Below are 15,128 nucleotides of genomic sequence, written 5' to 3'. Positions count from 1 at the left end.
AAGTCGGATTGAGGTTACACAGATTCAAATTCCTGTATTCGATTTGATTATCCATCACATCAACAATACATGTCTAATTTTGTTAGTGTGGGATTTTAAACAAATGAATGAATATTCAAAATGTAAGATTAGGAAGGATTAACGTTGATTATGTAGCGCATTTTCAGCATCGCTGGCCATTAGCCATCTGTACACATTTTAATCTACCTTTATTATACACACTCCCACTTTAGACGGATAAAAAAAGACGAGAAAAACATATTGTAACATTTAAAAACATAATCTGTGGTCCTCTCTACAATGACGGGAAATTGCTCGATTATATGTCAACCTACACTTGATATTAAGAATACATAAGAATTCAGTATACACGGTGGTAGCCAGGGTTCTAAATTAACACCCGCCAACCCGCCAAATGCGGGTTAAAATTCATTTTAACCCTCTGGTAACTTTCTAAAGTTACCAGCCAATCAGAAATCAGAATCAGAAATTGGCTGGTGATCAAAAAAGTTAATTTAGAACCCTGGTGGTAGCATCTGTTATCCAGACCCAACTCAAATAAGTCAAATGTAGACCTAACATTGAATTCCATGTTTTGACCAAAGTTGGCATTCTCTATTATGCTCTTTCAGTGATTGCCAAGTGGTGCTCTAGCATGGTGAAAAAGAAAAACACTTTCAAGATTCACAGTTGAAGCATGTTATTTAAATCACTTCTTAAATGGCTGTTATTTGTTGTATTTTTTCATGGTCGTTTTTGAGTGCTGTGACACTATTCAAGCTTTGTAATGAAGTTCCCCCAAGTCTGGAATGTCCTCAGAGTGAACTTTAAAAACCAAAAAGCAGTCATTGTAAATCACTCTGTTCTCAGGGTGAAGTTGGCCTACACGTATACTTAAAAATAATTGATTTACTTTTCGCATCAGTTCTCCGCTATTGTATTGTGGCTGTAAACAGATGCCGCACACGAACCACAAGAACAGGCAGAACATCTCCTGTCTCCAGCTTCAATCAAATCCAAGATAGGATCTGCTCTGCTACTAGAAAGAAAAACACATTGCACCGGGCATTTCACATTTTTTCTCAGTTTATTGTTGGCATATTGGTGTGTGTGTGTGTGTGTGAGAGAGAGAGAGAGAGAGAGAGAGAGAGAGAGAGAGAGAGAGAGAGAGAATAGTGTGTTCACTTGTTTTTCGCACTGCATGTGTACAACACCTTTCATATTTGGCCACGTTTTAAGCATTTTTGTTCTTTGTAATTTGACCCACTTTTTTTGGTTACAATAACACAGAATTACCATGGAAATTCAAATCGAAATCATGATCTCCTTTTTCGTTTTTGTAGACATGAGTTTGGAAATTCCCAAAGTGAAAAATGAAATAATGAAAAATGATAAAGAAGTCGGTTTCACACCCAATAAGGCTGACTGTTAGACTCTGTATCACTAGAGCGTTCTAGAGCACTTGAAGAAGCTTAGGAAACCCTACTCTGTATAGGAAAACCACCAAATAGATAGTACGCCTTCAGAAAAAAGTATATATAGATAGTATTATATATAGATTTATATTCATTGTTGAAGCTTTTTAAAAGAGTACAGTAAACACACATGATATAAACTACTGGACGCCTTGGAGTCAAAGGTGTTGGCCAACACAGTCCAGAATCACTAGGTCGTAAAAATGAAGAAACAAAACAAAAAAAACTTGAAAAGAAAAAGAAAGTACTTATGTCCACGATCTTTCTTTATAAAGTTGAAGAAGATTTGAAGAGAGATAGACACCTGACCAGACCACACAAACAGAATAGAAAACAGTCAATTCTAAAATGGTGGTATTGCATTTTGAAATGCACAAATATCTCCTGTACAACTGGCTTAAATCTGCTGTGATAGTACAAACATCTAAAGGGCTCAGTGACGGGTTCCGCTTGTCCAGTTTTCGTTTTTGTCCTTTTTTTTTGTCTTGAAGTTTTTTTTTTTTTTAAATCATCGATTTTCTTAAAGATGTACATTGGTGCTGTAAACAGGCACACAGAGATCCAGGAAGGAGAGAGCGCGCTCCTCCCAACTGCTCCTCCAACTCCTTTCCCTTTATCTCCTCCTCCTCGTCTTTCGGTTCTGTTTTCAAGGTATTCTCAGTCCCGCTGAGAGCGGTGGGCTCTGCGCGTATGGCAGTCTGTCCCCCCGTCACGTCCTTGAGTCCATCCGCACGGCAGCCGCCCCCCCCCCCCTCCCGAAATTCAAAGGGGAAGCAGTCTCCAAGGTCGGCAGTAGTGTCCCAAAGAATTCCAAGTGGCAAGGAGGGAGGGGTGGAAGGGGTGTGTGTAGGATTCCAGAAGGAATGGCGACCCCCGAAAGAGTTTCAAACTGGTGGGGGGGAGGGGGGGGATAACGGGGGCGTGTGTATGTGGCAGGGGGTTCACGTCGGTCCGTGGAACGCGAAGGAAACGGAGTTGAAAACTTGATGCTGTTTTTCGCCTTTGTTGCTTTGACTGATTGTGCAAAGTCATGCGGTCTCTGGTATGTCCACGCGAAAGGAACTAGCAAACCCTTTTCCTCGCTGCAAGCAGAGAACACACGCTGGTTAGGGGCCACATTTGTCTGAGAGAAAGAACAAAACTACACTGAACAAACACAAACGTACAGTGCAGCTCAAGGACTGCGGTTCGTTCACACCGTGTTAGGCAGTCAAGGAAAACAAGGTCAGAAAGTCGTCCGGTTCACCCTGCCCCCACCACCCATCTTTTCTTTCCCTACCCCAATTTCAATTCACTCAGCTCACTCACTCGTCCTTAATGGCCGTGTGAGTATGGGAGTCTCGCGAAACAATTCGCACGGCCAATTGATTTAGGACGGCAACAAAAGGGGGGTCTTTAACTCAAATGGGCCGCAGACTAGACAAATGGAGTCTGCCCCTCCCCCTGCCCTGCTTCCTCTCCCCATGACAGCTTAACCAGCCCCCGCCCCCCGCCCCCTGCCCCCTGCCCCTACACCAAACCCAGAGGCTCCGTGTCATCTCTGTGGTATTTAGGTAATGACCAGGCCAGTATCTGCCACAGGCACCAATCCCCCCCCCCCCCCCCCCGCGACAAGGGTCTCTGTGTTTTGCTGGCCGTCTTTATCTGATTAGAGAAAGACTGAGACCTTCTTAGAGACATGAGGATCCCCCCCCCCTACAGCCCCCCCACCTCCTCTGGCACCCCCCCTGCTATTCTCTATCCTCCCCTCTATCCTCTCCAAGACGCCCCCCACCCCACCCCCATCACTCCAACAGAATAATCAGGGGTCATCTTTATCTGAGGGTTACAATGATTCCATTGCCGTGCGAAAGTTCCGACCGACTTCAAATAAACTAACGAATAAAAGAAGCTCGTTCCACATTGGTCCCGAACGAACAAGAAGGCCCCAGCTTAACTGAAGGGCAACTGCAGAAACGTCCAACAGCAGTCTGTCCCCCTGTCCCTCAGTGGCTGGTGGCTAGTCCTGGAAGGAGAGACGAGGACGAATCAGAGCAGTCGTCCTCGTCCTCCTCCGCGCCTCACGCCGTGGCCGACAGCAGAGCCACAGCAGGGTCGGAGCCCAGATCTCCCGGTGATGACAAGAGGCTCTTAAGATGCCACTTAATGGGAATATAACGACGCATTTTCACCTAATTGCGGTGTGTATGCGGAGGTGGGGGATCTTTTTGCAGCCTTTGAAAAGAAAGCGAGTTTGGATACAGGAAGTTCCTTGGGAAATCTGCTTCTTCCTCTCAATTACCCAAGAAGGGTTTTTATTTGAGAATAATAGCTCCCAATCAGCAGGTACTAAAGGGTAATGTCTCGTCCCTGTTCTTTTAAAACCAGTAAAGCTAGTCTCATTTCCGTCTCCTGCGATAACACGGGCATCTTTTCATAATGAAACAAACCATACATAATCCCAACATCTAAACCTCTGTCAAAGCAAGGCGTATGGACCCGGAACTTAACTGTAATTGCTCCTGGCAGATTTCATTTACTCGAGAGCCTCCTTCCCCCCCCTCCCCCCCCCCCCCCCCCCCCCATGTGTGAGGGAGTGAACCGGAATGGAGGGAGCCATGGAGGAGGAGGGTGGGGCCGAGACGGAGACATGCGGATAATGAATGTGTTTCGGAAGAAGGGAAGAGTTAGTTAAACGTACTCTAACAAGGAAGGTGAATTAGAGAGATGGGGTCAAAACGGGAAAATCTTCCCCCAGCCAAACTCCATTGATTTAACTTTGTAATTTTTTGGAATTCAATGATCAGATTGGGGGTTAGGAGTGGTTAGCCCGGAGCGACCAGTGCGAAGCGGATACTCACTCAAATAGGCTGGTTTGTAAGGCGCTGTCCGTGTGTTAGACAGAAGTGCCTCAAACTCTTTCCTCTCTAGCGAGCCTGGGGCATGGTGGAGGTGGTGGAGGTGGTGGTGGTGGAGGTGTTGGTGGCTGAGGGGTGTCTCCTTCCCAAAGGTTGAGAATGACTTATCGCCCCCCGTTTGCTCTTGGCTTTCAAATACCTCAGTGTCGGGCACGGAGTCCATGCCGGGCACGTGCAGGTTGCTGCGGTAGTCGGCCGCCTGGCGCCCGTCTGAGGGTACGAAAGAGGGCATCCAGCAGCGGTCAGAGTGGCCCAGGGCCTTACACTCCTCTGTGCAGTTGGAGAAGAGGTCAGCGCCTGGAGGTAGGAGAGGGGAGGGAGGGAGGGAGGGAGGGAGGGAATAAACATTGGTCAAAAAAGGTTTCGCTCAGTTCATGTTCCAACAAGACAAACCAGGAAATGAGAGAAATACACACACACACCTACACACTCACACACACACACACACACACACACGCGTGCACACACATACACAAACGAGCCAGATCTGTAATTCCTTATGGCAGCACTCTTCCTTTCACCCTCCAAGATCAAAGCTCCCTCGATCTGATGAAACTGAGGCAGTATAGATAAACCCTCCCTGCACACACACACACAAACACACACACACACACTCTCTCTCTCTAAAGCCCAGCATGGAGAGAAAAGTAAACCAGGGTCGCCATCTTCTCTGCTAAAAGACATGAGCCGACCCTGTGAAAATCAGCCCGGCTGCATCTCTACCCACGTGAGGCTCCATAGCTCTGACCTCCTCCCATCCAGTAGCTTCATCTGTGACTCACCGTCACGTGACTACTCCTGACAGAACCAAACGCCACGAATAGAGAGGACGGGTTCAGGGGTGAGAGGTCACTGGAGGGTGGGCGCCATGTTAGGCAGCCAGGGATGGGACCTAACGTGCCACTGTAGGAGCCGTACTCCAGGTGGTTCGCTGGGGCACATACAAAGAAGGCGGCACAGGTAGGTTCAAAACCTGGAATAGGCAGGCGTCAGTGCTAGCTTTAACTGGCGCACTAGATCACACAGACCACAAGCTCGATAGTATTAGATTACGCTGGTTGAGCTTGCACTGCGTCTCTCTGCTTTCAGCCGGTATTGCCTTTTGTGTGTAAATGAATGGGTTCAGGTGCGATACCACAGTAGAAGCCAAAGTAATTATGCGTTACGATTTTGTTTTGGATTGAGAGCAAAGGTCATTTTTTGTTTAAGTCCATGACTGCACAACTTGTGAAATAATGAACACGTCAAACCAGAAGTAATAGAATGAATGTTTTGGGCCAAACTGCAGGGAAACTGGTTTTTTGACATAAACAAAGATATGTTTTGTACATGTATTATATTTCCACAGAGTGTTCTGTTACAAAACCTTGACTAGCCTGGATGCTATCGACAGTTGCTCACCTCCTGTGAATACAGTAAGCCTTTATATTAAGTACCTTAAAAGTCTCAAAAAGTGCTTTCAAATGTGAATACAATTCATTAATCCACTGAAAAGTCCACCCAGATAAGCATGTCTTGCCCCCCAACCAACTGAAGTCGTTGTGTGTTGGTTGTCTGAGTCCATGTATGGGAATCAAATCTTAAACTGCACACTAAGGCTATCTCTTAATCCTCCATACACAGACTGATTAGAGCCTTAGACTCCTGGTGTCCTTCTAAACAGTATGTGTGTGTGTGTGTGTGTGTGTGTGTGTGTGTGTGTGTGTGTGTGTGTGTGTGTATGTGTGGTGTCTGTGTGTCTGGGATGGTCAGCAAAAGGGGAATTTGCTTTGTTACAAAGAGGATTAATTTGGCTCTGCATCGCCAACAGCTTGGACAAGTGCCAAGGCCCTGAACGAGAAGCTTTCTTATTAAATATTAACGAACAACCATAAATACACCATCTAATTACAAGTCAACATCGCCCATACACCTCTAGGAGACAAGCACGTCATAATCATAGTTTGTACCTATCAATACTAACTATGTACAACTCACAAATACAAGCAGACAGGCTTTTAGACGCTCCTGGTCTGCAGTAAATGTGCACTCTGGGTTTAAACCAGTATTACCTGTACTTGTTCGGCCATTCAGCGAAGACAAAGAGGGCCGCTGTGGACAATAGACAATGACCATGAACGTTACACCCATAGACCTAAGGTACCTGGACACAGATGGACAAAGTTGCGATATTTCTTCTCACCCAGAGATGACACACGCGCGCGGACACGCATGCACGCGCACAGACACTGGGGAAACTGTCTAAGCCACAAAGCCAGATCAAGACATCTTGATATTTCTCGACATTTGACGAAATTAGATGTTTCCTCTGGCACATTAAGTGTCTCAGTGATAAGAAAGGAACCAGCCTCCCACACTGACCTGGCTCTTAGTCACGCTGGGATTTGAAAAACTATCACGCCCAGATAATATCCTTCTTATTTCTCTGTTCTCTTAGGATACTGTGCTGAGCAAACACAAGTCTGTCCACAGCACCAGTTAATAAGCCTGGACTGAGTGAACAAGCCTTGCCCTTAACCAAACACCGTCAAAGGGGCGACAGAGAGAGAAAGAGGGACGGGGGGGAGGTAGAGAGAATGAACAGGAAGTGATGGAGAGAGAGAGAGAGAGAGAGAGAGAGAGAGAGAGAGAGAGAGAGAGAGAGAGAGAGAGAGAGAGAGAGAGAGAGAGAGAGAGAAAGGAAGCGAAAGAGAGGAAGTGGAGACAGGATGAGAAAGCAGAGAGCAGAAAGAGAGATGGGGGGGAAAGAACAAGGAGGAAAAGGAAGGCTATAAGGAGAGGCGGAGTGAAAGAGCCTGGATGAATTCACTGACCCCCCCCCCTCCCCCCTCCCCCATTGACGGCTCATCTTCATCTTAGAATTCTGCACGCCACTCGAGCAGGGCAAACACAAGTCTTGATAATAACCTTCATTTCGTAATTGCTATGCAGAGGTCTGAAAATGAATTACTGATCAGTGAGCTGTTACCACGGCGATAACGTGAACAGCAGACCTAAGGAGGGATTTGCCACGGCAACCGGGTGGGGGAAATGTGGAGAGAAGGCAACAGAGGAGCCAATCCCATAATAGTTCGGATGAAAGTGGACGATATTCATTGAATAGGTTGGGCTGGCATGGTGACAGAAATCCAATTCAGTCACATAAAAGCTTAACTCCCTGACTACAAAAACTACAAACACTTTTTCCAAAACCAAACAACCACATAATTAGGAAATTCATACATCCAAAGTGGGATCGTTTAATGTTGACCTTCTCTCAAATTATAATTCAAATGATACTTCAAACTACCCACAAAGATGGCTCTAGAGGTAAATGCTCAAAACGGGAAAAATAATTGTAATTCATTAAATACTGAATAAATACTGTTTTGCTACTGGTTTAAGTGATAAATACAATTCTAGGCTGACATCCCATTCTTTGACAAACTCAATTAGGAAATAGCACAGCATCAAGTCTTTGGAAGTACAATGCAAGTAGCGAGTAGCTCAGCCACGCTATCAATTATCCTAATCAAACAAAGACTTAATGCACGGCAATTAATCTGTTTAAAGACACTAAGCTCTACAATAATTCCACAACAAAGACATTGTATCCGAGTCCCATTCCAAGGGTATACAAAGTCAAAAGTAAAGATGGGAGTCTTCCTCTATCACTGCTGTGCTGAGAAGTAAATAACAGATATACAGTAACATCATGGTCTGGTTTTGAGTGTACCTGCGAAATGTGTGTATCTTACATTCAATCTAGATATGCCCTGTCGATGACAAAGACGTGGGCAATTCACATTCAACCTTTCAGTCTGCAATATTTTACATTACATTTACATTTAGTCATTTAGCAGACGCTCTTATCCAGAGCGACTTACAGTAAGTACAGGGACATTCCCCCCAAGGCAAGTAGGGTGAAGTGCCTTGCCCAAGGACACAACGTCATTCCGCACAGCCAGGAATGGAACCGGCAACCTTCTGATTACAAGCCCGATACCCTAACCGCTCAGCCACCTGACTACATGGACTGACTACATGGACTGAAAGACTCCCAAAACATGGTTATTCAATGGTAATTTACAGAAAAACACATTTACCTACGCCTTTGTTCAAATGTTTTAGGGTTCAGGACGAACATTTTGTTTCCAGTAACTGTAGGGTATTGTTTCCAGAGTACAAGGGTTCTTTAAACTAATTCTATTGTTGAAAAATGGTTCTCGAGAGAAACTCCATCATAATAAAACAGTTGGCTTTTATTATTTGGGATAAGCAATAAAACTCCATAATGAAGTGCTAACCATCTTTAAAACGGTAATAACATAACATGTGCCTTGGAGCTAAAGTACATTACAGTAAAAATGAAAAGGAAAAAATACAACGAAAAAAGAAATGAAAATTGACCTTGTTTATGTCTGTTTACTTTGGGTGGATGGGCCCTTTAAACCTTTACAGATTTGAGAACCAAGGGACGCCATGGTAGACATTGCTCGTTTTGCACACTGTAGGTTCACGCTATGGGCAGAGCCCGGGAGATAATCGACACATGCTGGCGCTAGACCAAAAGAGCCGTACGGATGAATGAAGAGATAAACCGCATTCAGGGCTCAGCCCTGTTGCAAAAAGCTGCTATGGGATAGATAAATAGATAGGGAAGATAAAAGATGGGCAGTGAAGAATGCGGTCAGGGGGGTGGGGCTGGTTTGAGGAGTGGGTGCGGGGTCGGGGTGGGCAGCAACCAAGCAGTCAATGAATGAATCGTCTGTTTTCGTCCGCAAGGCCTATTTGGTCCCGTTCCCACACCGCCGCCAATGGCAAACAGGTCCTCGTTAAAAATCCCGTCACGTTCTGACAAGTGGTCTCCACCACGGACCGAGCAGAGGGGCCTCATTAACCGGCTGCATATTTACAAACAACGGGATTAAGTACAACGGAGGTTCATTATTGTTCGGAACAGATTTCTCCTGTTGATGCATAATACCACGATTGAGCGTCATGCTAGAATCAAGGACAGTGAGAGTTCTCAAAGACGCAAGAACCCATCAAAACAACCTTGCTGTTTTCACATAAGAGACTACTGTAACATGCGGTGGCCAAAGCCCTACGGTGCCTGGAATTCATAACACGTACACGTTGGTAGACAGGATATTGGTCAGCTCGGAAGTGACAACGACGAAGAAAGTGTATTTTTAAGGCAAGTAGGCTATAAAAGAACGCTCTTGCATTTTATCGACCTCCTTACACTCTTTCTCACACAAACATATAGCCAGCGTGTTTAGAAAAGGCTAACATCGATGAACTTACCGGAGGAGTGACCTCGATTGGTGGCGTCGTGGTCACTGTCTCCCTGCTCGCTGTCACCGTGTCCGCTGTCTTTCGAGCTCACGAGATCGGCCTCTTGGAACGCCGAGCTGTAGAGAGAGAAGGGGAATTTGTTAGTATTCAAACAATATCCATGCACGTATTCACATTAATTATCTGGGGGCTTGGGGTGGGGGGGGGGGGGGGGGTTGAAGATACATCATCCAGCCTTAGACATGCAAAGTCCAACCACTTTGCATTGAGTGACCTCTTCTTACACTCAACCACATAAGTCCAGTTCCCAGCTCCCCATTAGGGGCCGTGTCTCTCACCTGTTCACGCGCCTGGGCCTGTCCACCAGGTAACTGAGCTCGGCTCGCTGATGTTTGGTCTGAAAGAAACGGGGCCGTTTTGAGTTGCTGGCACAGAGTACAGGCTACAATATTTTAGACAAATAACTAACACTCAATCAAGCATCAAACATTTAACGTGAACAAATGGGGCCACATTTATAAGAATGATTATACAGCATGAACAAGGATGACTGATGTTAGCAATTTATGGTTTCCTCCATATTTTGCGAGGAGCTGTATCCGGCCTATGGCTCTCTGGTATGTAGGCGACGTTGCCAGAAAGGAGATGAAGTGGTGATACTATTCATGCTGGCACAACTATAGACGGATCTCTGTTCTAGTGCGACTCAGCACGATCGTGACTTGTATGCCTAATGTGTGTGTTCTCACAAGGGAAACAGCCGCTGCGTGCAGACTCTCTCTCTCACACACACACAGAAACATACACACACACACACTCTAACACACACACACACACGGCAACCGCACCAGCAGCCTCCAAGGCCCCATATATTATCTTTTTTATGCTTATCTTATTCAAAAATCCGTTATTTTAAGACACGACAAAGCCAATTGCGAGTAGAACAGGAACATGCAATGATTATATTCCAATTGTAATCTCCCTCAGAATTGCCAAGGGCAACATGTCAGCAACTAGTAATCATATTTGTTTGAGATGGTGTTCCGGAAATTAATGACAGGATGTGGTCAGGCGTGTTTAGGCAGACTATAGCAAACATGATATGAGCCTGCTTAAACAATATGGCAATGAAACATACAGGAAAACCTAAAAGTCCCTAAAAAGTATATTTTATCGTTTTATTTCCAAACCATCCAAATACCCTAACCATACACAGAGGCCTATACGGGCTATATGATTACAAAAACATATTGGAGGATGTGTCTCAGTGTGGTTTCAAAACACGATGCAGTTATCAGATTCTAGTCGCCTACAGTACTGTTTGAGCTCTTTATGGACATGAGCAAGTACATGCATGGGCAAGTACATGCTGGGTATTTGGGGGTGAGGCTATAGTATGAGAGGACTCTTACCTCGCTTGATAAAATGCTGCCATTTGATATGATGTCGGGCTGTTGGTCAGTGTACCCTGTCACTATAGCCCCGCACGGGTTGTGTTCCGTGTCTGTGCTCCTAGACGGGCTACACGGCTTTAGGAACATGAGGTCGGTTTTGGCCGACTCCGGAGTCAGACATACCTGGTAGCAATAGTTCTGGTTTTGATGGTGAGAGCCGAAGCTCCCAGATTCTTCCACAGGTACCTGGGCCGTACTGGCCCCGGTGACGTTAACGGCGCTCTGCACCAGCATGATATCGGACTTGCTGAGCTTTTTCTTGCGGGCTCGCGCGTGCCTGCTACAGCAGGTCGTGCACCCCAGGCAGCACTCGCTGGTGAGGCACGTGTAGATGTTGAGCTTTTTTTCCTTCTGGCAGCGCACCGCCAGCACGATCATGGCGAGGAGGAAGATGAAGGAGACGGAGCCCAGGGCGATGATGAGGATGAGGGTGAGGTCCAGGGAGCCCTCCTTGGCCTTGGCGGCGCCCCTCTCCCCGCTGTTGCGACCCTCCACCACGCTGTCCACCAGCACGACGAACACACTCGCGGTGGAGGAGAGAGGAGGCTGCCCGTGGTCCCTAATCTCAATCAACAGGTCGTACATCTGGTGCGGGTCCCGCTTGGTGGAGACACGTCGGGCTGTGCGCAGCTCCCCAGTCCGCCAGTCCATTCTGAACATGCCGTTCTCGTTCCCACGCTGGATGCTGTAGGAGAGCCGTGCGTTCTCGCCGTCGTCCGCGTCCATGGCGACGATGCGGGTGACCAGGTATCCAGGCTCGGCGGACCGGGGCAGAGGCTCTCTCGCGGTGCCGTTCTTTCCCAATGGGGCAATGACCGATGGGGGGTTGTCATTCTGGTCAACGATGATCACCTTGACCGTTACGTTAGAGTACAGCTCGGGGCTACCAGAATCTTTCGCCTGAACCATAAAGGTGAAATCTTTCAGCTGTTCGTAATCAAAAGATCTGAGTGCATACAGATAGCCAGTCTCTTCGTTGATTGACACATACGTCTTTACGGACATACCTTGAATATCACACTCCATTATGGAGTAACTTATGAGCGCGTTCTGACCTATGTCTGGGTCCAAAGCAGTCACAGCGTGGATATAAGCGCCTGGAACATTGTTTTCAGTCACATACACATCATAAAAGGGCTGCGTAAACGTTGGCGCATTGTCATTCACATCCGACACTTGGACTTTGATAGATTTACTAGTGGCGAGAGAAGGGGTACCTTTATCCCTAGCAACTACAGTGACTGAGTAAGAGTCTGCATTTTCTCTGTTTAATGGTCCGTCCGTCACAATAGTGAAATAGTTCCTAAATGAGGTTTTGAGTTTGAACGGCACGTCCCCGAGAATTTCAACGTGCATCTGTCCGTTATCCTCCGAGTCCTTGTCCGTCACGCTCAGCAGCGCTATGACGGTGCCCGGGGCTGCGTTCTCGTTCACAGACTCGGTCACGGTGCTAAACGTAATCTCGGGAGCGTTATCGTTCACGTCCGTGACTTTCACCAGAACTTTGCAGTGCGCTGGCACGGCATTTGGCCCGAGGTCTTTCGCCTGAACGAATATTTGATACAAGCCACTCTCCTCGAAATCCACTTCTCCGCGCACCTCGATGCGACCAGTGCGCGCATCTATGCTAAATAAGTCCTTCACGCGGCTTGAGATGTGGTTGCTGAACGAATACACTATCTCTCCGTTCTGACCCTCGTCCAAATCAGTGGCGTTCAGCTGAATAACCAGGGTGCCCACCGGTGCGTTCTCGGGGAGGCTCACAGAGTACACGGGCTGATCAAACACGGGTACATTGTCGTTAGAATCCAGCACTTTGACCACCAAAAGCGCGGTGCCGGTCCTAGGCGGCTGGCCACCGTCCACCGCCGTTAGCACGTATCTGTGCGCCGCCTGCTGCTCTCTGTCTAGCGGCTTCTCCAGCACCAACTCGGCGAATTTGTTCCCGTCCGTTTGCGTCTGCACATCCAGGTAGAAATAGTTGTTGGTGGTGATGTCGTATGTGCGCAAGGCGTTGGAGCCCACGTCCGGATCAAATGCGCTCTCCAAAGGGAAGCGGGTTCCGGGGGTAGCGCTCTCCGAGATTTCCACGGTGATGTCGGTCTCGGGGAAGCTGGGTGGATTGTCATTAATATCTACGACCTCTATTTCTATGCGGAAAAGCTCGAGCGGGTTCTCAAGAAACACCTCCAGGTTTAACTGACAGCTGGCACTCTGCTTACAGATCTGCTCACGGTCGATTCTTTCGTTAACGAACAGAATTCCATTCTCCAGGTTCACTTCCAGATACGGTGTCCGCGAGTTGGGCACTACCTGGAAGCGTCGCGAGGCGACTTTGGTGAAGTCCAGTCCCAGGTCCTCGGCGATATTCCCCACGAACGTGCCATGTTCCGCCTCCTCCGGCACTGAGTAGCGTATTTGCGAGACAGCTCCATTCGCAATACACAGCAGAACGAATAGCACAATCATCGCCAAAGAACAAGTGCACTTGGGAAACAAAAATCTTATCCGTTTTTATTTAACGCGTCAATACCCATTACCATTAGTCCAAGGAAAGTCACAAAAATGTATAAGGCTTTTGGGAATGAACAACTTCCCTTTAGTTGTCCCGTCAAACGAGGACCATCCTGTTTGCTTTGGCCAAAGCTGGTTTGTCTCCCCCCCCAAAAAAGCTATCTTCAGATCAACAAGCTCTGCTCTCAGATGCGTCCCGATGTGGCAACAGCGCACATTCCAATGATGCAGAATTCTCCTTCAGTGATGAGATTAGTCTAAAAGCACATATCAATTCGTGGGAGGGGAAAACATAATCCATACAATTCATGCATTCGATGATTTCCTTCATCAGCTTATTTCTAACTATCAACAACTGTTATCCGACTTGTTTCTTTCTACTGTCGTGTCCGTTCCCTGTAGCGCACTCACTGCGGTCTCCTCAGCCACTACTGAATGGTATTCACTCAACTATTAGTTTTTTTCCGCAGCGCACCTCCCCTACCAGCCAACAGGATCCCTCAGCACCCGCCAAGCTCTTCCCTGATTGGACGGTTGGAACGCCCGTCAGGGTTAGACTGCGCTCCCGTGGAGTGACGCTGTCATCTCCTAGCTGGTTCTGAACTGCATACCTGACGAGACATATGGATGGAGAGAGAGAGAGAGAGAGAGAGAGAGAGAGAGAGAGAGAGAGAGAGAGAGAGAGAGAGAGAGAGAGAGAGAGAGAGAGAGAGAGAGAGAGAGATTACAGAGACACATAGAAATAGTGAGAGAGAGAAAAAAGAGAAAGAGAGATAGAAAGAGATATAAAGTTAGAGAAAGAGAGAGAGATAAAGTAAAGAAGAGAGAGAAGTTGCTATGCATAGTTCTCATCAGAATCAGAATTGTTTTTTATTGCCATGTAAGTTAACACAACACATAATTTATTGTGGCAGGAAGGTGCATACAATGAACATATACGGATCTTTAAGTAATAATAATTATTAATGCACGCATCCTAAATCCTTGACCGGTCTTCAAATGTCTCTCATATAGAAATGTCACCTGCAAAACGGACACAGATTTAATTCGTACCAAAATAGCCTATTTGGCAGGCTAATAGTTAATTATATACTAATAATACGTAACAGGATTATATATAATGCCACATAGCCTATAGGTTAATATGTGCAAATGCTATGATATGTATGCAGTCAGTCTGCATCATTTTATATCCTACGGCGGGCTTTGGAACATTCATAACATTTACGCATTGTAGTTGTTGCGCAAACATTTCTCATTTAGACAAGAGGCTTTGCGCCCTCTTCTCTGTAACCACATTTCTACCGAGGAGGGGAGAGATCTGTTTAGTGGAGCTTTCTGAATCTCCGTCAACCTCCGCCGTTCAAAGAAACATAGGGCACATGCGTCCCCTAGCGGTCTAAGGAAAAATGAAACAGAATTGGGTGGTTCAATTCCGTGCAAAATTAGAACAAATCCATAAATAGAGCTGTCGTTCACGCACTCCGTCGAGGATTTGTGACGTTTGA

General features: G+C 46.6%; 1 protein-coding gene across 3 annotated transcripts; it reads right to left on the bottom strand.

The window, feature by feature from the left end:
* Positions 1-1,890: 1,890 nt before the first annotated feature.
* Positions 1,891-14,038, bottom strand: pcdh10b (protocadherin 10b). Of its 3 annotated transcripts, none has more exons than XM_062476614.1 (5): positions 11,065-14,038; positions 9,991-10,049; positions 9,662-9,768; positions 4,316-4,669; positions 1,891-2,557 (listed from the first exon to the last, which is right to left on the bottom strand). In XM_062476614.1, the coding sequence occupies exons 1-5, from the start codon at positions 13,573-13,575 to the stop codon at positions 2,538-2,540; spliced, it is 3,051 nt and encodes a 1,016-aa protein (XP_062332598.1). In that variant the 5' UTR covers positions 13,576-14,038; the 3' UTR covers positions 1,891-2,537. The 3 variants fall into 3 exon arrangements, with proteins under 3 accessions (XP_062332598.1, XP_062332599.1, XP_062332600.1); XM_062476615.1 differs by having other exon boundaries at positions 4,512-4,669; XM_062476616.1 differs by having other exon boundaries at positions 4,512-4,669; positions 11,230-14,038.
* Between the last annotated feature and the right edge of the window lie 1,090 nt (positions 14,039-15,128).

The sequence above is a fragment of the Osmerus eperlanus genome, chromosome 13, assembly GCF_963692335.1.
Source record: "Osmerus eperlanus chromosome 13, fOsmEpe2.1, whole genome shotgun sequence".
In the NCBI taxonomy this organism is placed as follows: domain Eukaryota; kingdom Metazoa; phylum Chordata; class Actinopteri; order Osmeriformes; family Osmeridae; genus Osmerus; species Osmerus eperlanus.
This window is presented reverse-complemented; position numbering and strand designations above follow the sequence as displayed.